Genomic DNA, 24,438 nt, shown 5'->3' on the forward strand with positions numbered 1-24,438 from the left:
ATACCGTCCGTGCTGCCCAAAGGTATAAGTCTTATGGTGGCCATACATTGCTGCAGGGCTGCCATCAGGAGTGGTACCAGGGGTACAACTGTCCTAGGCCCCCCTGCTTTGACAGAGAGCTGCAGGCCACTGACTCTCTGGCTGACTGCACCACTGTGTGATGGCAAGCCTGTCAGTGCCTCTCACTGCAGCCGCCCACCTCCCACCAGCTGCACACCTGCCACCAGCCCTGTGAGACCAATTCTCCAATCAGCGCCGGGCCACGGGTCACTGTGGCCACAAAACATCAGCCCAGCTAGTTGAACCCAGGGGGAGCTGTAGTGCACCGCAGCTCCTCTCAAGAACTGCCTGGCAAGTGCGCTCGTCCTCTTCTCCCTTTCACACAGCCCTGCATTGGCCACCTCTTCACTGCCTCTCTCCTCCCGTTAACCCCTCCAAACAGCCAGCCCCCGGATCCTGCCAGTGCTCCCCTGCCTGGGACACGTCGCATGCAACCTCGTTCCCTGCTGCAGGGAGGGGGTAGGAGTCGGAGGTTGGACGTGCAGCAGGTCCAACCTGACTCTGATGTGCAAGGGACCACACACTGGATCTCAAACACATCTGATTTGGCCACTCTTCATCCTTTTTCTCATCTCAATCCGTTGGAATTGAATTGAAAAGTGGCCAAACCTGACTTGTGTATGGCCAGCTTAACACATATCAGTTAGGGACTAACTGTACAAGCTACTTGCAAAAAGCTGTTGGATGTTTTACTTTTGAAATATCTGATGTTTTCTAGCTGTAAGTATTGGGCAATAAAAACACATTGCTAGCTGATCATTTGTATAATAGCAGCACTGTAATTGTTATTTAGACAGTTTTATTATAGGAGCTCCAAAAAGTTGCTTACACTAGGAACAACCATTAATCTGTTACTGCAAAAGCATAGTATTTGGCAGTTAAAAGGTTAACAAAAAAAAACACACTTTTAGTTTCATTTCTTAGATTCCGCTAGGTGGGAGGAGACCTACTTATATAAAGAAGTGCTTGTAATTTGTTTAAGCACATGCACATCATTCAGGAGCAGATAAGAAATGGGAGACAGTAGACGGAAAGAGATGGCAAAATGTCCAAAAGAAAAGAAAGACAGGAAATACCAGACTTCTGCGCAAAGTGAGGTATGTGTAGAAGGGGGATGGAAATCAGACAATCTTGAAAGATATATGGCAACATCAGAGGTTTATGGCAGTTCTGCTGGGAAGGAGCAGCAGAAATCACAAAAAGCTCACCCGAGTAAGGATAATTCTACATGCTGCTCAGATGAAAGTAACCTCTCTCGGAGAAAGCCACCCAGAAAAGAAACTGTAAGGAGCTCTTCAAAAAATGGAGATAAAAATACTAAAACTACACCAACAGATAATCCGGAGAATTTTATGTCACTAAATCTAGGGAGTGACAACAGTTATGCGTACCACCCAATTTCCCCAAGTTTGGTTGGACAGTCCCAATTCATAGGCTTTGATAGGGCTGGTGTATCACCCAAAAATGTTCTTTCCTTGGAAGATAAAGGTGAAGCATGTGCAGCTTTCGATGAAACTTTTTCAGATCAGGGGCATGGTGGAACCAAGGTTAAGGTAAATGAGGGGAAAAAAAAGAACAAAGTGAACAAAAAGAATGATGACTTAATGGAGCACAAAGCAAGGGATAAGACAACTATTGATCCCAAATGCCCTGGGAGACTAAAAACGGTGGTGGAGAGATTAAGACTGAAGGCGGCAGACATTTCCAATGCAGCAGAAACAGTAAAAAAGGTCATTAATAATATTGTCAAATCTGAACAACTAAAAAAAGATGATCTTTTCAGTAAAATAGAACAATTCTCTTCTGGAAGCTACTATGAAAAACTCAAGGTAAGACTACCAGCCTTTAATTATTATTACTACCATTAGAATTACTACCTTTTATTTACTGTATATAGTGTGTCATGGGTTCTATGTGACCGTAAATAGGTGATAGAACATAAACATTATACAGTTACATACAAGTTTACAAACTAAATGCCTACTTCTTACGTGAATACATTCTGTAAATTACATAATTTTATAGAGGAGACAATTGTAAAGGGTCCTGCTTGCTTGTAAGAGCTTACCTTCTAGATGGGAGAGGGAAGGATACAAATTCAGAGAAAACAAAGCTATCGACCGGGATTAAATACCCCCCAAAGAGGGAGATTTTAGCAGAACTGGGGAGCAAAAATTTAGGAGGAGGGGTGATAAGCTTGAGTCCCCCCTCCTAAGCTTAACCATCCCAAGGCTTTTTGATCCAGTCCTGGTTCTAAAAATACAGTATTTAAAGAACCAGCACTGGGCTCTTGGACCGGTCCTGGTTCAAAAACTTTGGGGAAAAGGACATAGGGGTCCCCCATATTTTTAAAACTGACACCGGGCTCCACCAGCCAATGCCTCAGCAGGGGAATATGTTTATACTGACGGAGCTGTATAACTAATCAGCCCTGGCGGAGGTTCCCCCCCCCCCCCCACACACACAAACTCTCCCTCTTACCTAGAAGCTGAGCAGCAGCATGTTGTAGATGGTGGAGGAGATCCGGTATGATATTATTAATCCTCACTACCTGGCAGCAAAATCCCAAGATTAGCAGTATTGTACCCATTCTCTTCCTTGCTCTGTTCTGGGTATTCAGTACAGTACCTCCCTACCTGCATGCACTACTGTATACACAGTGCTTATTATGGGTCTGATTGTCAGTTGGGCACATCCATGGCTATTTTAGGCTGATTACTATTTATACTAATTCAATTATAAATCCATCCACAAGAGAATTTGTGCCCCTACATGTATTGCCCACTGTTTTTCATCATTATTAGTATCCACAACAGGCCTGGGTGCAAAAAAAAAAAAAAAAGACCCATCTGTAAAAGGTTTCCCATTTATGTCAATACCAAAAACAAACACAAAATTCAGGCTACCACGACATTCCCATGATATGCATCTGTATTGTGTTTCTACATGGAAACCGCCCAGATGGCAGCCAGAAACACTCACTTAGAAGGCTATGTCCACTTGAGATTGCAGACACTTTGTGGGACGCATGCACGTACAAGTTTTTAAATGCATTATTCTTTGTTTGAATAAAATGCTGCGACACTACCTGTTGAACAGGTGTTTTGTGTACTGTCAATCTACAATTCTTCCTTTCACAGCTTTGTGGTCATTGCTGACTGATAATGGAGGTCTCCTTACCTTGTTTTCTTCAGTTTTTTATCTTGCTTTGTGTTTTGTTGTTGATTCTGCCACATACACAGTGGTAGCAGCATGTTGCAATCAGCATTTCTGATTTCTAAGCACAGATTCTGCAATAAGGAACATCCTGCTACTTACCACAACTATACTATACTGGCAACTTGAGGGCCTACTATCTATATTTATTGGATGTGCTGTATTCCATAAAATTATAGTTTTTATCAAATTATTACAGTCACTAGATACTCTAATTAAACAAATGTGTTTAACTAAAGAAAATGTACTAACAAATATTCTTACCCTAAATCAGTTTATTATCAGCAGCACACTGCATACCTCCCAACTGTCTTGCTTTCCGCAGGAACGTCCCGAGTCCCGCCCGGTGCTGGCAGTGGGGATTAGACGCTGTGTGCATAGCGCCTATTCCCACAGGCAGAAGGGCATGGCCAGAAGCTCACAGAGCCGCTGCCCATGCCCCCCCACAGTGGCAAAATGGGGCGTGTCTCTGCGTGAGTGATGTGATTTGTAGGCCATGCCCCCAAATTTTGGGGCGAGTGTATCCCAACTGAGGAGCATCTAAAGTTGAGAGGTATGCACACCAGCACAGATAAGAATGTGTGTTATCAATATACTGTGTCCCGGACTATTTTTTTTAGCAGGCACTAGAAGTAACTCTCCTGAACCTTTCATTAAATATGACATCATCAGTACTGGGTTCCCGAACCTGTTTTTTCCTTAAAATAAATGTTATATTGGGGCCATGATGAGGGTGTGCTGTACACCCAGAATGTCTGTGTCATGACAGTTTGGGGAGAACTAATGCTGCTGTATCACTGCCTGTGTTGGCTTGTGATACTATGCTGTGCACTTTTTATATGTTGGATTTGAACTTATGCCTTTAATAATATAAAAATACCTTGTATATGGATGTTGCTGGCTTCTCTATTATGTTGCTTGCATGATAACACCATATGAGCCCTGAACTCTAATTGTTGCCTGATAATGTTACATTCTTCCGCAAGTCCGTGATTACAGCACTTTGCTGACCAATATCAACGGCAAATATCATCCAGTGTGGATGCAAAATATCCTCTGCCCGTGGCTGATATGGTTAACTATAAAGGCCACAGCCCCCGTCTGCTAGGGTGTATGGGTCTTAACTCTCTCTGCACATGTTTCATTTGCCTCAGCTACAGTGCACATGGTTTTGTCCAGGGCCTAAAGTGGTCCTGAAGAGGTGCTGGAACTCAATTACCCTGCCACTGCAGTACCCCCAATTCAAATTACACCACAAAGTAGCACAAACATATTCACATTACACTGCATTTAGAGCCCCTAATTCATATTACACCATATGGTAATGCACCTTATTCACAATATGCTACACAGTGGTGCCCCTTATTTACATTATGCCGCTAAGTAGTACCTCTTATTCAGGTCATGCTACACAGTGAATTGGAGTGAACCCACAGCCGGGACTGTTGTTTAGAACATTCATGACGCACCCTACTCTGCCTCTGTACCAAATAAGGGAATACTCCCAGAACGGGTAGCTGTGCGAGACAGTGCTACCTGTGCAAATCCTCTGGTGGGCTTTTAGTAATTCAAACAAGTTTAAAGAAACATGGCACAGAAGAAAGACAAAAACTTGATAAGAAAAGGAAACCCAGGCTCCAAAGTGGAGCACTTATGGTACCAGAACCAGCACAGGACCCAGGGAGATGAGGCACCAAGCAGACCAGGACCGAACAGGAGAGGACCCAGGAGCCGACAGAAGCAGGAACCAGAAAAACAGGAACCAGCAAGGAGGCAGGTGACTGGTCAAAAGGACACTATCACTGGCAGGGTCAGCTCCCTTAAAAGGGCTAGACTGCCAATCCCTGTAGGGAAATGCTGCCCAGCCCTCCAGCCTTAATTATCAGCTGCGGGCGGGCGAACTGCTCTCACGTCTGTGTTGCCCGGCAACAGCCGAGCATAGGAAGTGACGGCCACTGCCATCACCTGGCATCCCTGGTTGCCGGGCAACCGCAGGAGCCCCCAGCGAAAGCAGCGCCAAGCTGTTTTGTCTCTGGTTGCTGAGCAACCGGCCCAGGAGACAACGCCTGCAGGGGGAGTGAGATGCCAGGAGCCGGTGCAGCCCCGGGGACTCATTGCGCATGCCCCCTGTGTGCAACAATACAGGCATGCCACACAGTAGTGTCACTTATACACAATGGTCACAGTAGTAGTGTCCCTTACACATAATGCCCACAGTAGTAATGCTGTTTATACATAATGCTCACAGCAGTAGTACCCCTTACACAAATGTTTCCAATAATAGTGACCCTTACATATAATACACATAGTAGTGCCCCTTATACATCCATAATGTCCACAGTAGTAGTGCCTCTTATACACATATTTTGCCTCTTTCATTCCATTGGTTCACTGCCTCTCCAGCAGCTTCCCTACCTCTGTGTCCCTCCAAATCACCTCTCACCTTGTCTTTAGCATGCAAAGGGGCTGCTTCTTAGTGGCTCTTCTGCACTTTAGTGGCGGTAGTGGTATGACATCACCTATGGCGTGTCAGAAAAGAAAGCAGCTGGGACAGGCTTTCTGTTTGAATTACTGTGCATGGCTGTGGTGGAACTCTGTTCTACCCAGTTCACCCCACATTTAAGTCCCTGTGTCCACTGCAGAGAGTTGTAATGCTTCCGGGAGTTTAAGAAGTTCCAACCGATGGGCCATCAGAAACTGGGCAGATACAAAGTTTTCTGCAGCACCGGAGTCCAGCAATGCTTGAGTAGTAACGGAACCACTAGGCAAAAAGATTTGGAGGGTAATAAGAGAGTCTGTTTTGGTTAGAGTGTTGAGTCTGTCCTAGATTGGCTTCTCTAAAGCCAACTAGGACCGAGAGTTTAATGGTCGGCGAGGACAACTAGCAAGGCGGTGACCGGACTCTCCACAGTACATGCACAACTTTTGCTGTCGCCTCTGCTGACATTCTTCGGGAGTGAGGCGAGCCCGATTGATTTGCATAGGCTCATCCCGAGGAGGAGAGGACGGTGTTGAAGCAGCAGGAGGCAGATGGGGAGCAGGAGAGGAAAGACCTCGATCCTGACGAGATCTTTACAATTGTCTTTCTCGATAGCAGAGATCTATTTTATTGCATGAGATGACCTCGCCTAAGGATGTGGGCAAGTCCCGGGTAGCAAGATCGTCCTTCAAATGGTCTAATAACCCTGCCAAAAAAGTGGAGGTCAGGGCTTCCTCATTCCACTGAATGGGAGATGGTGGATGCTGTAGGTCTCTGGGTCAAAGAAGGTTGAAGCTGGACCTGACGCTCGGACACATTTTGAAGAGCCCGAGACACTCCCTGTTGACCCTCCTCTAAGGCCTGAAGCCAATTGGCTATGCCCTGCAAGAGCTCCTGACCAACAGCCAGATCCATTTGGCCAGTGCTTACTGTCAGACTCTGTGGATTTTGTGAGTCCATCTACAGATTCGGAGATAGCGGGCTAGCTGGGAGACGGAAGGAGGCAGGCCGTATTTAAGTCCTTCGCATAAATGGCCAGGCTGACTATCTGAAGTGAGGAGGCTAGGCCGAGGGCAGTTCAAGAAAACTGAAGGTGCAGTGGTGCCGCACTTACGAAGAATAAAGATGAGGCTGCTGTAACAACGGAAGCCCAGGCACTGGAAGCATGGGTACCGAGAGCATAGAGTGGATACAGCAGGAGCACAGGTGCCAGTAGCACGGAGTGGATACAGCAGGAGCACAGGTGCCAGTAGCACGGAGTGATTGCAGCAGGAACACAGGTGCCGGAAGCACGGAGTGGATGCAGCAGGAACACAGGCGCCTGAAGCACGGAGTGGATGCAGCAGGAACACAGGTGCCGGATGCATGGAGTGGATGCAGCAGGAACACAGGTGCCAGAAGCACGGAGTGGATGCAGCAAGAACACAGGTGCCAGAAGCACAGAGTGGATGCAGCAGGTCACAGGTGCAGGTAGCTGAAGCACACAGGTGCAGGTGACTGAAGCACAGCGGAGCAGGTGGTCACAGGTGCAGATGGCTGAAGCACACAGGGGCTGGTGACTGAAGCACAGTGGAGTAGGTGGCCACAGGTGCAGATGGCTGAAGCACACACAGGTACTGGTGACTGAAGTACAGTGGAGCAGGTGCAGGTGGCTGAAGTACACAGGTATCAGAAGTCTCTAAAGCACAGGGGTCACTGGAAGTGGCTGGAAAGCCCTGGAACTTCTGGAGCACGGGTCGCAGGATGCTCTCTAGGGAACAGGTAGCGAAGCACTGGCACCAGCCTGTCCCAGATGAGGGGCTTTATCAGCTAGCCTTGCTCCTGATTGGAGGAGCAGCTAAATCTGATGCAGCCATTGGATAGCTACAACAAAATGGTGGCACCCAGCAGGGGACAGGAACTACTCCTGTATGGTGGGCGGGAACACACGCTGGCAGCCGGCGGGCAGGAGGGGATGGACGCAGCTGAACGGAGCAGCAGCACTCCCCCGACCGGTACCAGTGAGGAGGGACCCTGCCGCCGGACCCGGACTGGTAAGTGCTGCCGCCACCCGTGTCACCCTGGTCTTGTCCATTAGAAAAAAATGTTTTGCAATTCAGTCTGAATTGGATCCAAAATACGATTGATGCTGGCCAATTTAAGGATCAGAAAATAAATTGGATGTACGTATGTCAATACACTCAAACCTGGATAAGTGGGACCTGGATAAGTGGAAAACCTCTATTATTGGAACTTAAGCACAATAAAGACATTGTTAACAATGTTATTGTGCATATTGTTTAGTATGTACGAACTATAATGAGAACGATTAGCATTTTCCATTCTCGTCTGAATATGCAGTTCAATTTTCGTGCAGCGTGAGTGAACGAGATACATTTTTTTTGGCTGCTGGCTATGTATTGTCTCCAGGGTTCCCGCTAATGCCTATAGGATTAATGAAGATGCTTCCTCCACCCGAGTCTGAGGACAGCGCGGGTAGCTCCCGGTGGATTGCTGGTTGAGGAGAGGCATGAGGAGATGCTAATGATGCTGGAGACGGAACTGGAAGAGAGACAACATGATTAGTCTCCATGGCAGTGGAAGACTTCTTACACTACCAATATCATTTTCAAGAACCCCTAACTGGTCTACAGTGTACCCCAGGTTGGAAACCGCTGCTCTAAATTGTTCATTCCGTAGCTCTGGGGAGTTCAGGGGAAATACGATAAAACTATATCGTTAGCTGCCTTTATCGTATGTTGCTACAGGTAGCAACATAGAGAACCACCTTTCTTATTGGTTAAATGTATGTATTTTATACTTTATATGGTTAATTAAATATTATTTTTAAAGAGAACCGTGTAATTATTGAAACAGCAAGTGCTGGCACACATTCCTTCTTTACCTTTCTTATTGTACTAGTACCAGACGACAATTAAAATTTGTTCAATAATATTTGCATAGCCCCATTAATCCTTATAAGAAACAAGATAAAAAAACATTTAATGCGGCAGTACGGATGGTGTAATGGTTAGCATTACTGCCTCACAACACTGAGGTCATGGGTTAGATTTCCACCATATGCAGAGTTTGTATATTCTCCCTGTACCTGCATTTGATTCCTCCGGGTACTTCTGTTTCCTCCCACAGGGACTGAGGTGAATGTTCAAATATTCTCTGTAAAGCGCTGCGGAATGTGTGCACTATATAAGAAACTAATTGAGGAAAAGTTACAGTACCAAATATTGTAAAAGTGAACTAAGATGTACTGTTACTTGCATGCATACTCTTACTGGTTTCTGGGCTGTTTCGATGAGCCTTGTTCACAATTGTTACCCGATTGTGTTGCAAAAGTCTGCCTGAGGTATTTAGGTAGGAAAGGTTCTTTGAATAATAATTGGTACACTTGTTTAAAGGTACAGTAATTATATTAACCATTGGTATTCAGGTAAGTTTTCATCATAGCCGATTAGGAGAAGAACTGAGGACTACCCGTTGCAGGGAAAAAAAATGACTGTTCTTCCTTAAGAAACTTTTTTCCGTTGTTTAAGATTGTAAACGGATTGCTGTTGTGGTGAACTAGTGCGTGTCTACCATTCAGTAAGTTTACTGGTAAGTTTTTTGAATAAATGAATTTAAATTGAGAACACATCACTAATTTTAGGGCAGAGCAGTGGTGATCACTCACCACTGAACAGTGCAGGGAGGGGAGCCAGAGGCTGGCCAGCTGCTCAGGGAGGGCTGAGCACACCCCCAAAATTATAATGTTGGTCACAGCACAAGCCATGCCCCTCCACTAAGGCCACACCCACCCCTCCCAAGGTCCTGCCCCTTTTTGGATCTGAGGTTTCCATTCCCTGATTACTAAAGTTGAAAGGTATGTAAATATTCTACATATTAAAATTACAAATAAAATGTCATTGTGAAATAAAGAATAATCTTGTGGAGCCTGAAATCTGCCATCCTTAGTGGTTTTTAAATCATCCAGGCTTGCTGAGTCAGCAAGAGGTTGAATATATTTTTTTTTTTCAAAATAGATTTTTATTAAGTCTTGCAAAGAGAAGAGCAATTTACAGGAGGGTAACAATTGTGCATTGAACAGAAATATATTGAACAATGAGGAACAATATGAAGGCAGATCATTTAAAATCGGCACATAATCTGTAATATGATTCGCCATATCTTATTCCAGCCGGCAAGACTTACATTTAACAAGGTGGGGTGGGGGTTGGGAACAGAAGGAAGGAAAAGGTAGGGAAAGGAACGGGGGTGGGGGGGGGCTCAACATATTATACGATACAATAGGAAATATGTGAAGGGAGCCGAGATCACCCATCAGTGGTGTGCGGTGGGGAGGAGAGAACTGCCAAGTCTAAGGGCTCACTATATAATACAGTTTGACCATGTTTTTCTCTGTATTCGCTACACTTAAACCATTTCAGATGGATTGAAGTAGCAGAGGGTGAGTATTTGACGTTGGCTGTCTCAAGCAAGAAATGCTTATTAATTTTGTTTGCTATGTGTCTGATTGATGGGATGACAGGTGATTTCCAGTATTGGCCTATGGCAGCTTTGGTGGCTATCAGGATGTGACCAAGTATGTATTGATCTCCCACCTCGAGATGTGTGTTATGGTGTAGCAATGCAACTATCGGGCTGGGCAAGATGTGGGTTCCCAAAACATCAGCTATGAGGAGAAATACTTCAGACCACAGCGTGCGTATTATCGGACATTCCCAAAAGATATGGTAAATGGTGCCGATGCCTCCACAATTCCTCCAACATAACTTGGATACGGAGGGCCAAATGCCATGTAACCGCTGAGGGGTGAAGTATGCCCTCTGGCATAGCTTGTAGAACATTTCCGAGTGTTGTAGACATTTGGACATTTTAAAACCGGAGTAGGAGATAGAGTCCCACTCCTCTTCAGTTAACGTAATAGAGAGGTCTGATTCCCATTTAATATGTGCTGGTAGCTTCCCTTTCTTTGATTTAGTAATTTGATATTCGTACCATCTGGAGATTCCTCCTTTATGTAACGGGGAAGTCAGTCTAGAGAATAGAATTCTAGGGAAGGCTGGAACCCGTAGATTGAAATGCATTGGATAACCAGTGGCGTATTTAAAGGAATTTGTAGAAATCTCGCTTAGGGACATTATGCTGTGACTGAAGGGTGGAGAATTGTAAGAGGATACCTTTGGGGAATAACTGTTTCAGGGAGGGCAGGCCTGCTGTAGCCCAGCTGTCTAACTGCAAATTAGGGATCAATCTGGCTATGGCTTTAAGCGTTAAGTCCGGACCTGGTAGGGATATCTCCTCATCGTCTTTGATAGCTCTGTGCCATGCGGAAATTGTGGCTCTAATAGCTGCGCCCGACCCTGACCAAGTTGGGGATGCATGTGAGGGTATCCAGAAGAGGTCTGGAAGATGGAATTTAGGTAAAAAGGATCGTTCCATAATTACCCACGGTTTAGGTGAGTGAGGTGCGAACCAATCCCTGGCCTGACTAAGTATAGATGCCATTTGATAGGCCTCAATATCTGGGTAGGCCACACCCCCAGAGCGCTTGGGTACGGTAAGGGTTTTCCTTGAGATTCGAGGTCTAGCACCCTTCCAGATGTATTTAGAAAACAGGATATTGAATTTAGATATAATAACTTTGGGGGGGTTCCTAGGGATAGCTCGGAAAACATACATGAGCTTGGGTAATAAGACCATTTTAGAGGCCGTGATCCGGCCCATCCAGGAGATCTCATGAAGAGACCACTCTGTAATAAGCTTTTCAAAGGCGTTAAGTAGTGGTATAAGGTTACATTCATATATATCGCTGTCCCTGGTCACATGCACCCCCAGGTATTTAATAGACCTCGACTGCCATGCGTATCGGTATCTGTCTTTCAGTAGCGCAACAGTCTCCGGAGGAACGTTTAGGGGGAGGGCTTCAGTCTTGGATGTGTTCAATTTATAGAAGGAGATATTAGAATACTCTGTTAAGGCCAAATGTAGTGCAGCGAGAGATTTTTCTGGGTGTAGTAGGCATAGGAGTATGTCGTCGGCAAATAGGCATATTTTATGTGATATCCCTCCAATAGCAGGACCAACAATCTCACCAGCTGATCTAATCCTTTCGGCTAAAGGTTCTATGGCCAACGCAAAGATAAGTGGTGACAAGGGGCAGCCCTGTCTAGTGCCGTTAGTAATCTTAAAGCTAGAAGAGAGGCAGCCGTTTACAAACACCTTCGCGGATGGGTACGAGTATAACGCAAAAATAGAGTCTAGGAACCTGCCTCCAAAACCAAACTTCAACATTATGGATCTGAGGTATCCCCAGTGTAGCCTGTCAAAAGCCTTTTCGGCATCTAGAGAGAGCAGCAATAGAGGTTCTTGATTCAGATCGCAGCTTTCTAGAACATTAAACACCCTACGCGTATTGTCCGGGGCCTGTCTGCCCGGGACAAATCCCACCTGGTCAGCCGCCACCAGAGAGGGTAGCAGAGGGGATAACCTGTTAGCTATCATTTTCGCATAAAGTTTTAGATCCGTGTTCAGTAAGGCTATGGGGCGAAAATGCTGTACTGATGTGGGAGGTTTACCTGGTTTTGGAATCGCCACTATCCTGGCTTCCAGCATTTCTTTCGGGAAGCTTTTGGAATCTGAAGCTCCGTTAAAAACTCCTAGCAATATAGGGGCCAGCTCTGTCTTGAAGCATTTATAAAAGTTAGAAGGGTAGCCATCGGGGCCAGGGGCTTTATCACGTGGCAAAGCATCGATGGCCGCCTCTACCTCCGACAAGGACCAGGGGGAGCACAGGGACAGACAGGTCTCTCTTGGGAGATCAATGTTGCTCAAAAAAGCCTCAATGTCGGCTGGAGCAGGTTGAGGAGTATTGGGGTCCAAGTTTAGGTTATAGAGCTGGGAATAGTATTCCGCGGAGGTGTTTGCTATGTGGAAGGGGTCCACAACCCTATTTCCCCGAGAGTTATGTATAAGATTAATTCTCGCCTTAGCTCTGTGGCCTCTCAATTTCCTAGCTTAGAGTCTGCCCGCTTTATTCCCAAAGGAGTAAAAATGCTGATTAAGTCTAGCTATATTCCGCTGAACTTCCTGAAGGAAGAAGGTATTCACCTTATCTCTCGCCAGCAGAAGACTCCTATATATAGATCTGTTAAGGGGGTCCGCCTTATGATCAGATTCTAGTCTGGACAACTCCGTTTCGGCTGATACAAGCTCCCTAGCGTGGGCCTTCTTTAGTCTAGCTGCTGTTTGTATAGCGGAACCACGGACAACTGCCTTAAGAGAGCACCAATGATTAAACACATTAGTGTCCTCTGGCTTGTTAGTAGAGGTGTACAAGGAGAGGGAATCCTGAATAGCTTGACGGGATTCCAAATGGGACAGTGCATGGTTACCCAGTCTCCAGGGTAACCATGCATAGGCAGTATATCGACTTTACGTAGGGAAGCTAGCGTCCATTTGTCAGTTAATGCCAAATCAATCCGCGAGTATGACTGATGTGGGTGGGAAAAAAAAGTATAGTCCCTAACCGCAGGATGTTTGGCTCGCCAGGCATCGTGCAGGTCATATTCGCCCAGGATCTGACGGAGCCCGGTAGGGTGGTCTACTGCATGGGGGCCTACATGACTACCAGGGCGGGATCTGTCGACATTAGGGTCGAGGACTATATTGAAGTCTCCGAGAGGGAAGAGAGCTCCCCTTGCATGTTTTTGAACTAATGCGCATAATTTCCTACAGAAGGGAATTTGCCTTGTGTTAGGGGCATAGCAGGAGACCAGGGTGACTTCTGTGTTTTCGAGTGTGCCAACTAGTATAATGTATCTCCCCTCTGGGTCACAGTGTTGGGAGGTAACTGAGAAGGAGCAGTTAGCAGAAACCAATATAGCCACTCCTGCCTTTTTAAGAGGGCCATTAGCAGTGTAGCACTGGGGATATCTATTATCGAAAAACTTGGGAGGGGCTGATCTTTTGAAGTGTGTTTCCTGGACGGCTACTATTTGGGCTTTCAATTTGTGAAAGGAGGCCAAAGCCACTTTACGTTTCTGGGGGGAATTCAATCCTTTCACATTTAATGAGAGAATATTAACCATTATTCAGGGACATAAAGTGCTTATTTTTTCCTTGGATCAGTATATCAATCACATTGGGCATACATATGTTGAGTCGAGGGGTACCAAGAGGGAAGGAGAAACAGGACACTGAAAGGCCTAGGGAGAGGAGGGGGGACAAAAGGACAGCGACTCTAAGAGTCGTAGTAAGGCGCCAAAATAGAAACGCCTCACCCATATCTACAGGGGGGTAGTGGCTACCACCCCGCGGTCTCCTAGGTAACAAGGGAATAATCACATTGAGCACAGGATAAGTGAAACCAAGATGGTATCTAAACATAACACCATTTCAAATGCTAAAGCAGAACAAATTAGAGATATACTTAGCGTTACAACCCATGGGACTCTCACACAAATGTAAGAAGGGTAAAACTAGATAAGTACCTCTGCTGGTTTCTGTTGGCTCTGTCTTAGAAGCAAAGCCTCCCGGGTATATCCCAGAGCGCCCCCTAGAGCAGTTGTCGCTTAGCGCATTAATTAAAGGAGCACATATTTGAGTACCAGTGGCCCTTCCACAGGACACATAAGGTCATGCCCATTGGTGACATCGCGCAGAGGCACCCACGGAGCCGCGAGTCAGACAACAAAGCAGTGGAAATCAAAATATAACATCCTACATGTGCGACTCTTATCTAAACACAACATAACTGTATTTTAGGGCTACTCCCTACTTGTCAAGTACGATACCCATACAGGGAAAATAAAACAAATATAACCATGTAGTGTATATAGGAGATAGAACGCATACTGTATAGCATGGATAACAGTCCAGAGAGTTTGGGGGAGGTATGAGTCTCCATGTTGATGGGTCGCTACTCCACCTCCGACCAGTCCCGCTGAAGTCGTCGGTCAGGAGAAGCGTCCGGGTGGGAACCAGATAGATTCCATTTGTGCAGAAGTTTCATACCTTCATCAACCGAAGAAATGGAGATAGTCGACCCCTCACGCATGATCAGAAGGGCGAGTCGGGAAACCCCAGTGGTAGAGTATATTTGCCTTCCTGAGAGCTGTGGTAACAGGTTGCAGAGATCGCCGTTTGGCGAGAGTCGCCTGAGACAGGTCACCGAACAGCTGATATGATTCCAGTGCCTCCGCTGTGTCAGTGGGTCTGGCGGCCTTCAGTAGCGCTTCTTTAATGTGGAAGAAGTGTACCCTCATAAGGACATCTCTGGGAACCCCATCAGGTGCGTTCCTCGACTTCGGGATTCTATGTATCCGGTCCAGGAGCAGATCAGAGGGTGAGGCCGAGGGCAGAAGTTTTTTAAAGATGGTTATCACAAAGTCATGAAGGCTACTGTTAGAAATGTTATCAGGGATGCCCCTCATTTTAAGGTTATTTCTGCGTGACCGATCCTCCATGTCCGCCAGCTTGTCCCTCATGGCTGCAACCTCACCCTCCAATGCGGCATGCGACTCGACCAACACATTATGAGAACCAACCACTTCCCCCATTTTAGATTCTAAGGCATCTGTGCGCTCCCCCAGTTCATCTATGGAGCGCTGACACGACTGGAGCGAAGTACGGATTTCTGCCGTGACATCATCTTTAACTTGTGTCAGCAACATTTTTAGCGTGCCTACTGTCAGCGCCTCATCAACCGCTACTTCCATGCGAATTGAGGGTCCCACCTGGGAGGGCGTAACTGGGGAGGTCACGCTCGGCATTGGGGGAGGGGTCGAACTTGAGGTTGAAGGCTGCGTGCTTCTAGTGGCAGAGGGTTTGGGTGATGGTTTGAAGAAAGGCACCTGCGACACAATTTTGGGTACTTTGCTTCTCCGTGAAGGCATAGTGGCAAATGTGAAATGCTGTAAATGACACTGGGATATGGTGCACTATAGGCGTGAGGGGTCTAACTGAAATATTATACAAACACTGTTATTTACTGTGGAGTCATCTCAACCCGGCTCATATGATCAGTATAAGCTCTCAGACCGCAGGGTGTGGAGGGGCCTGTTAATGCATAGGGTGTTTAGGCATTGTGGTCAGGCAAGTGGGAGTCTCACCACAGCAGGGTTGGTATATACAGGGGCTGGCCTCACACAGCCCATAGAGTTTCCTCAGAGGGGGGAGAAAGGCACCCACTATAATATATGATGCTCCTAAAATGGCTGCTGTCCCTGAGGGGAGCTCACAGCCAGCAGTGTCCCTCACCTGTCACTCCTTTTGTCCTGGGGGTGGAGAGGTGCTATTTTTATGTGGGGCAGTCACCCCCTGCCAGACAGGCAGGTCGGGCTTCAGTTCCCCCTCTTCTAGCCGCTTAACTGTTTCTGCACCGCGTCACGGAGCCCGGCCGGCGGGGGGGCTCTCAAATTTAGTCCCCGGCTCCTATGGTGTGTAGGCCGCAGCCCGAATGGAGGCCCTACAGGCTCTCCCCGGAGAGCGCGGCGGGCGTCGTCGTCAGCGGGAGTCCTCCGCTCTGAAGGGGCACTCTGCAGCAGCCTGTTGGGGCAGCTCCAGCCCGCCAGAAGATCGCGGCGGGCGGGCGCCCAAATCGAGGTCCCGGCTTTGGCTCGGCGGGTAGGCCGCAACCCGCAGGCGCACTCAAAAGTGCACCCCGGCTCCGCAGCACTTACCCTCCGGCAGCAGGAGCACACGTTAGGGGGCTGGTATGGGGTGCAGAGGTGGGGGATTATGGTGCTTTTGAAGACCCTCTGCAGGAGCTCTCCAAACACACGTCCTTTCGCCTGTCCCGTTAAGCCACGCCCCCGTAGGTTGAATATATTATTTGAACCCCTTTGTTGTCTATTTAGTTATTTAAGATCAACTGAGGATTATGAAAGCAGAAATGTCTATATGTACAACTAGTTAAGAAATGTTTTAATACCAACTCTTTTTTTTTTTTTCTTCAGATTTCAATGCCAGACGAATTTGACATCATGCTGGGAATCTCTGTCCCCGGTTACCAATCAATTGAGCTGACCAATGTTATTGGTGCTTTTTACACACTTGCTTATAAAAAGAGAAAACCAAAAGTTATGGAAAAATACCTTGATCAGGATGGAAATATTTCAGCCGTTGCGATTTTATCTGAATTTAGAAAGCTTGTAAGTGACGTATTGCGAAAGTCAGGTGAGTTATTTTCACTTAAGGTTTCCTTTTTGTTTTTGCTTGTATGCAGCAGGTAATGGTGCAGCATAGGTGGTTGGGGAGTGACACATCATTGTGGCCCTGCCCCCCGCTATTCAATGCCATGATTATGATCATTGTAAAGATTTATCAATCCAAAATTTAATCTTTACAAGAGCCAGCATTTGGATTGGTGGGTGGCTGGCTGAACCCTTCCACACACACACACTTTTGGAATTGTACTCTAAATGGTGCTGGAGTTTTAATATAAGTGTAATATTTTTTTGTGAGAGCTGAAGCAGGAGGCCCAGGATCAAATCCGGCCCCAACCAATTTGATGCCCTAGGCAAGATTTTTGTTGGCGCGCTTCCAGTGCAGATCAAAACAGCAGCCAACATCACCCCTTGCACCCACAGCAAGTTATACCACTGACATACAGTATGGAAACACAATGTCACAGGAAAGCAAATTGGAAACCGTCACAGGCAGGTGCATGGACATGGGAGGGATCCCTTGCACTGGTGGACACACAAGTGGCACAGGAGAGCGCACTCTGGAACAGCAGGAAACAGTGGCATATATGAAAAGTGGGATACGGTCATTTGGTCTACAACAAGAAGGTCAACAAGCATTGGGTTGACACCATTAGGTCGACATGCAGAAAGATCGACATGGGTCTAGGTCAACAGTGTCATTATGTCGACACAAGAATTAGTCAAAAGGTCGACATGGGGTTTTTCACTGTTTTTTGAGCCGACATGGAGACAAAGACTGGTACAGGAGTGCAGTCTGGCATAGGACACACTAGCACAGAGACACAAATACTGGGACAGGAGAGCACACATTGGCACAGAAGGGTAAAATTAGGACACACACACATTAACAAAGGAAATCACACTGGCACAGGGGACACAAAATAGCAAACTGGCACAAGGAGACACAGGTATATGGGGGTTAGGGGGGTAAACTGGCATAGGACACACTAGTACAAGAGAGCACACAATGGCACAAGAGGGCTATAGGCAGAATTGAGATTGGTATGACTTACACACAGCGGGTATAGCAGGCCAGACTTTCCATCCAGTTCATACTGTATGGAACTATTTCACATTCCAGGTGGCTGGTCATAACTCTTTGGTACCCAGTGGTCACTGCATTCTTGCTATCATAATCTGCCAAACCAAAATGGCACTGCTGGCTTCACCCCTGAACCTGCATGCTCCTGCTGCCAGTGTCCTGCCTGCCGTCCCCTGTGACTGAGCGACCGTATTATGGTGCACTCACTGACAGCTGCCGCTGTACTCTCACCAGCCATTTCCCTTTTGTCACACCAGCCGGTGCTCCATCTCACAAGCCAGCCCCTTATATCCCACCAGCCACCCCCCTTTTTTCTCTCTAGCCAGACCTATTTTCTGTCCTATTTATGTCTCTCCAGCCAGCACCCCTTCCGTCACTCTATACAGCCCCCCTTCCGCCACTCCAGACAGCCCCCCTTTCTGTCACTCCAGACAGCACCCTCCTATTTTATCAGACAGCCTGCTTTTTTTCCTCTATAGCCAACTGCATATCTGTCTCTTCAGCTAGCCCCATTTCTGTCTCATCAGCCACTACCTCTTAGGTCACTCCAACTCCAGCACCCGGCCGACACTTACTTGGCTGCCCAGAAACCATAGATGGGAAAAATAATAGCCACTGCGGCTGCATTATTCAACAGGGAGCAAGCAGTGGTCACTTCACTCCCTAATTACTGTGACCATCAGTGATCAGGATTGGTGCAGAGGTTTGGCTGCTGTGCTTTTAATGCAGACTCAGGGGCACTGAATACGGACATGAGGGGCGGCGCTAGACTCCCCCATCCACAGTGATTGGGACACAGTGAAGCCACTCCACTGACTACATGCTGCACAATCACTGTGGCAAGCAGATTGGGACACACTGGAGGCATGGGTGCAGGAAGGCCGTGAGATCCATCTGAGACTGGAGGCTGCTGGGAAATAATCAGTAAGCATTTCTGGCTGGTCACATCTGATGTGACCACTTTAGGCAAGTGGTTAAAAAAACACTCCCTCACACCCCGACTTTCTCCAATTTATTACGCCTATAAATCTATGGATAGGGTCCTCTTCTGTTTTCCAGTTTCTAATCCAAGTCATCCTATCAACAATAGGTCTCATGGGTTACCAGTAACTAACTGAGAACCAATAGGTTAGTAATGCCCAATCCACGCATGCAGTTTAATGCACTCAACTACATTTATATTAAGTAGATCAGCAGTTCCCAAACTGTGGGTCCTGACTATGTTGCTGACCATCAGGCTGATGACTTCTCTAGTCTCAGTCAGTGAGTTAAGGAGTCTGAAAAGTCTGTTGAATGGTCTGGTGTTTTAGACTCCTCCCATCAGTCTGTGCCTCCACAATGCTGCCATGTATGTGCTGTCTGCTGACTACACATGTGATGTGATGACCTTCTGCAGTAACTTGCTGGAGTCCCGTAATTATTTCTATTGTCTGATGGGGTCCCAGAGAAAATAGTTGGAGGACCCCTGAAGCAGATCATTGGTAAAGATTAGAAAATTAGCTAAGCATAAACACATTGTTCCATTTAACTTGATTTATTTTTCTGAATTTTTATATTTACATGTACAAAGAAAAATATACAGGTATAACCGCGCCAAACCTGGCTGCTGCAGCTTGTACACCCCTGGGATACCAACCCCACCTCCAAATACAACCAGAACACAAAGAGGGTGTACAATGATGCGTGTCAGTGAACAAGGTGGATAATTGTTCTCCTTTCTTGGACAGGCGTTATTCCAATATTTACATGAAATACATCTACATGAAATACAAGCAATTCTTTGTAATGTAGTGTACATCCGGTTCAATTTTAACTTGCTTCTATAGTCAAAATCAAATTGGAATCGAACAGTTTAGAGATGCGTTTGATCCCTATTTGATGCCGATGCGCCCTCCCGTTTTGTCAAAATCAAATGTGTACACTGCTCAGTTTGATTTGATCCCGGCCGCTCCGTTGGATTTGATCCCGATCAGATTCATTAAGCAACGTTCCAGCCGCCCATTTTATTCATTCTCTGCCCTGGAGCTGCAGAAGCAAACACCCTGTATTTTGGTAGGTACACTGTCATTACCACACTAGCAAATGAAAAGTAAAGCACATGGGCCTACCTGTTCTTATTTTTCTTCCCTTTTTTAAACCACTAACTACCACCAATGCATATTTGGAGGCATATGCATACAGGAGACACTGATGGGGGCCTTATAGATATGTTTACTGTGCAATTTTAATACTGTATACATGATTGTTCTGGATACTTGCTTGTTTGTCACATGGCTGCAATTTTTTTTAATGCAGCCATGTGACAAACAAGCAGGTATACAGTATCATAATTGCGCAGTAAATGTTTAATGGGCCTTTATAATACTTTATACCTGCTTGTTCATGAAGCCTGCTTATGTCACATAGCTGCATAAGCCATGTGACAAACAAGCAGCCTATAATCTATACCGTAACCTCCAGAATAAGCAGGAATAAGGTGATAATATTGCACATTAAACATTGCTGTGTTCATTATGTTTATAAGTGGGTGGGTGGGGGGGGGAGGGGGTCATTATGTATGTAAGAGGACCTAAGGGGGCATTTTGTGCATAAGTTGTAGTTACGCTGCACTACTGTATATGTGTAAATTGAACTTTGGAGAAGTTTTACTTATCTAAGCGGCACTACGGAGACATTATGTGCATAAGTGGTCCTAAGTTTGCAGCACAGCCTTCCTACCTTTCTTTCTGTTTAAGTTGTTAAGAACCTTCATTTCTGTTGGGACCCAGAAAAGGTCAGGTTTTTTTTTTAGGTTTTCACTAACACTGTATATATTTATACATTACACATACATTGTTTAATCTGGATATTTAGCCGTAATATCACCATTTTGACACTTTGAGTATCACTGTTAATGCTTGTATTTGCACTGTCAGTTTTGAAAATGTCCAGCTGTACCTCTAATGGTTGGTATCCCCCAACACTTTATTCTTATTCCTCTTCTTTTCTATCTCTACATGTCCTCTCTGGATGAGCTCATTTGCTCACTTGACTTCCAATATCACAATATCTACAGATTTGTATGGTTTATTAACAATTAAGCTCCCTGCCCCAGAGGAGCTTACAATCTATATTCCCTACCACATGTACACACACAGCCATTCTAGGGTTCATTTTTGTTAGAAGCCAATTGACCTACCAGTATATTTTTGGAATGTGGGAGGAAACCAGAGTACCCGGAGTAAACCCATGCACGCACCGGGAGAATATACAAACTCCACACAGTTAGGGCCATGGTAGATATCGAACCCATGACCTCAGCGTGTGAGGCAGTAATGCTAACCATCACACCATCTGTGCTGATGGAGCCAGGTTAATATTTACAGGGGCTGGCGATTCTAGGGGGCATGCGTGCATGAGATGTTCGCAGGCCCGTGACGACGGAGCTCCTCGCTGCCGCCACCCTAAACCCCCCTAACCCTGCCCATCTGCCGAGAGACTGGGACACGCGTGCACGTGAGATGCACGTGCGTCCCAGTCTGATGGAGTACCTCTCCGCCAGCGGGGACGGTCTGGCGAGAGCCGCGCAAAGAGGGGCTCCATCTGTATGTTGATAATACTTAAATCTACCTTTCCTGATCTCTCTCTACCTCTATCCTCACTCATATCTCCTACTGTCTCTCTGCTATCTACTCTTGGATGACCCAGTGCTTTTTTAGACTTAAAATAGAGAAGACTAAGCTGACCCCTTTCCCACCCTCCTACATAAAACCTGACCATCTCTCATCCTAACCTTCTGTTTATGCTCACTTCTTCCCCTTCTGCGTCACCCCTGTCTGTCTAACCCTCCCCTTTACAATGTAAGCTCTCACGAGCAGGGCCCTCTCTCCTCATGTGCTTTTCTTAGAATATATATACACATCTCTGCCACCCTGATAATTGATTCAGTGTCCTGTCCCGATGCAACTATCCAATATTTACCATGTACTTGTCCTAAAATTGTCTTGTAGTGTAATTTGTTGTTTTTGTTCATTTGTGTATTGTTAGGCACTGCGGAACCTTTGTGGCACCATATAAATATATATTAATTAATACACATACACACAGAATACGGATCGGCACTCACCATAACTGCATCATCATTGCCATAATAGTTGCTTAGTCACCCAGTTCCCGGCAAGGTACAAGGAAAACTGCAACAGCAATGCAGTACTTTATAAAAGTCAACTTTTTCCTCTAAGGAAATCCTTCCTAGCACTCCAGTATCCCAGGTGGAAGGATGACTTGCCTGGGTTCCCTCCTTAGGGGAATATCCCTTCAGCGGAGTCCAAGTAAAGCGACACTCACAAGGCTTTCAACTTTGAAAAAAAGTGCATGTGTTCCATTTAGTAACATTTCAGGGACTGCATCCCCATCCTCAGAATAACACACTTAAGCAACAGTGGACAGACCTCCACCCACTGTGGGCATGGTCATCCCCACAGTCAAAATGTGCGGTTCCAGTCCTGGATGACAATTTAAGTTTCAGCTGTGCCTCCTGTCAGGAGTGTCCCTGTGCAGCAGGAAGCGGGAAAGACTGCAGGTGCCACAAAAAGTATAATACTATCTGAAAAATATACACTAAAAGACCAATAACAAAGTGACACAAAATCTAAAAATAAGTGCAATGTACATAAAATACAGGTCACCACACTGACCTGATATATTAGGACACTCGTTTATCAAAACTTACTTTATTGTATATGCTATATTACTCATATTTAAAACGCTACTATGCAAAATGTGAAATTAATTAACATAAATGCTATAACCATCAAAGTTAATTACTATATCTATATCCTATAATAATATGCGCTAAAACCATTTTACAACATTAATTCCAAATAGTATATAATTCTGATAGCACCATCTGGTGGTTGAATTGTTATATAACCATTATTGGATCATGAAAAATTATTCATTTAGACAAAATTTCTAAACTTATTATTAAAACACATGAGACCATATACCAGAGTTGTATTATGTTTTATTATGGCCCACACACATTAGGCAAACTTTGCCGATATTGGCCACATCGGGGACAACCGAGGTGGCCGACATTACCAATTGCATGCACACTTAGCGATGTCGGCTTCAGGTGAGCAACGGTGGGGGGGAGCGATGGCCATGCTGTGGCTGTAGCAGGGCCATCATTAATAAGGCCCTTCCTTGCCTGGACATGCTGGACAAAGGAGGGGGTCATTACTGATGCACGGGGGTGCACAGTGCTGACATTAAGCACCTTTCTGAGCGATATTGTGTACAATATCTTTTAGTGTGCATGGGCTTTATTCAATTGCCACCTCCATTCAAATGCATCTCCCTACATACGGACCTTACCTGACTATAGTTTGCAAAGTTCACTACCCAGGATATTTGCCATGCTGCCAGGCAAAGACACTGCGGTACTTGTTTCCTAGCACGGCCACAACGATTTAGATCGTTGTGGTCGTAAGATAAAAAATCGGATCGATCGCATCGCATGCGATTTGGTCACATACGATGCGACCGATCCGACCGACCGATTTTTCACCCGATTTTTTTTTTTTTTTTCACCAGATTTGTTTCAATTGCCCCCCCAAATGTTACTAAGTGGGCTAGACCCCACGATAGACGTCAACCCGAAGCGTGGCGAGCGCAGCGAGCCCGCGAGGGGCGGCGGTGCGCGTCCTCCGACCTTTTCATTCCCCTACTATCCACGTCGGCGTGGAGTTGAGAATATATAGTGTGGCGAGCGCAGCGAGCCACCGAGCCCGAAGCGTGGCGAGCGCAGCGAGCCCCGCGAGGGGACGCGTATAACTTCACAGGTATACGCGTCCGCTCGCCACGCTTCGGGCTCGGTGGCTCGCTACACTATATATTCTCAACTCCACGCCGACGTGGATAGTAGGGGAATGAAAAGGTCGGAGGACGCGCACCGCCGCCCCTCGCGGGCTCGCTGCGCTCGCCACGCTTCGGGTTGACGTCTATCGTGGGGTCATGGCGGGCACATAAAAAATGTGAAATGGGTCATATTGGCCCATTTCACCTTTTTTATCATTTTTCCCTATGTGAGATGGACTTAATCAAGTCCATCTAATCTTGTGCCATTATAATGGCACAAGACCGACGCGATCCTCCCGATTTCAATGTTAAAAGATTTTTTAACATTGAAGTCTATGGAAAAATCGGGTGAATCGGTCGGTCGCATCGCGGCCGATTTTAATTGGTCGCGACCGACCGATTGACCCGATTTCTGTCATTCAAAGTGAAAAAATTGTAAAAAATCGGCCACCGAGCCCGAAGCGTGGCGAGCGCAGCGAGCCCCGCGAGGGGACGCGTATAACTTCACAGGTATACGCGTCCGCTCGCCACGCTTCGGGCTCGGTGGCTCGCTACACTATATATTCTCAACTCCACGCCGACGTGGATAGTAGGGG

General features: G+C 46.2%; 1 protein-coding gene across 1 annotated transcript in view; it reads left to right on the forward strand.

Annotated features, from left to right (window-relative positions):
• The first annotated feature begins 1,022 nt into the window (after window positions 1-1,022).
• The window catches only part of LOC146064105 (cyclic GMP-AMP synthase-like), a 55,175-nt gene continuing 31,759 nt past the window's right edge, over window positions 1,023-24,438 (forward strand). Inside the window, exons 1-2 of the mRNA XM_083177209.1 lie at window positions 1,023-1,889; window positions 16,708-16,927. Coding sequence (XP_083033335.1) covers window positions 1,074-1,889; window positions 16,708-16,927 — 1,036 coding nt within the window. The 5' untranslated portion in view covers window positions 1,023-1,073. The remainder of the gene's footprint in view (window positions 1,890-16,707; window positions 16,928-24,438) is intronic.

Source organism: Crinia signifera, chromosome 3, assembly GCF_055691185.1.
Source record: "Crinia signifera chromosome 3, ASM5569118v1, whole genome shotgun sequence".
NCBI classification, from domain to species: domain Eukaryota; kingdom Metazoa; phylum Chordata; class Amphibia; order Anura; family Myobatrachidae; genus Crinia; species Crinia signifera.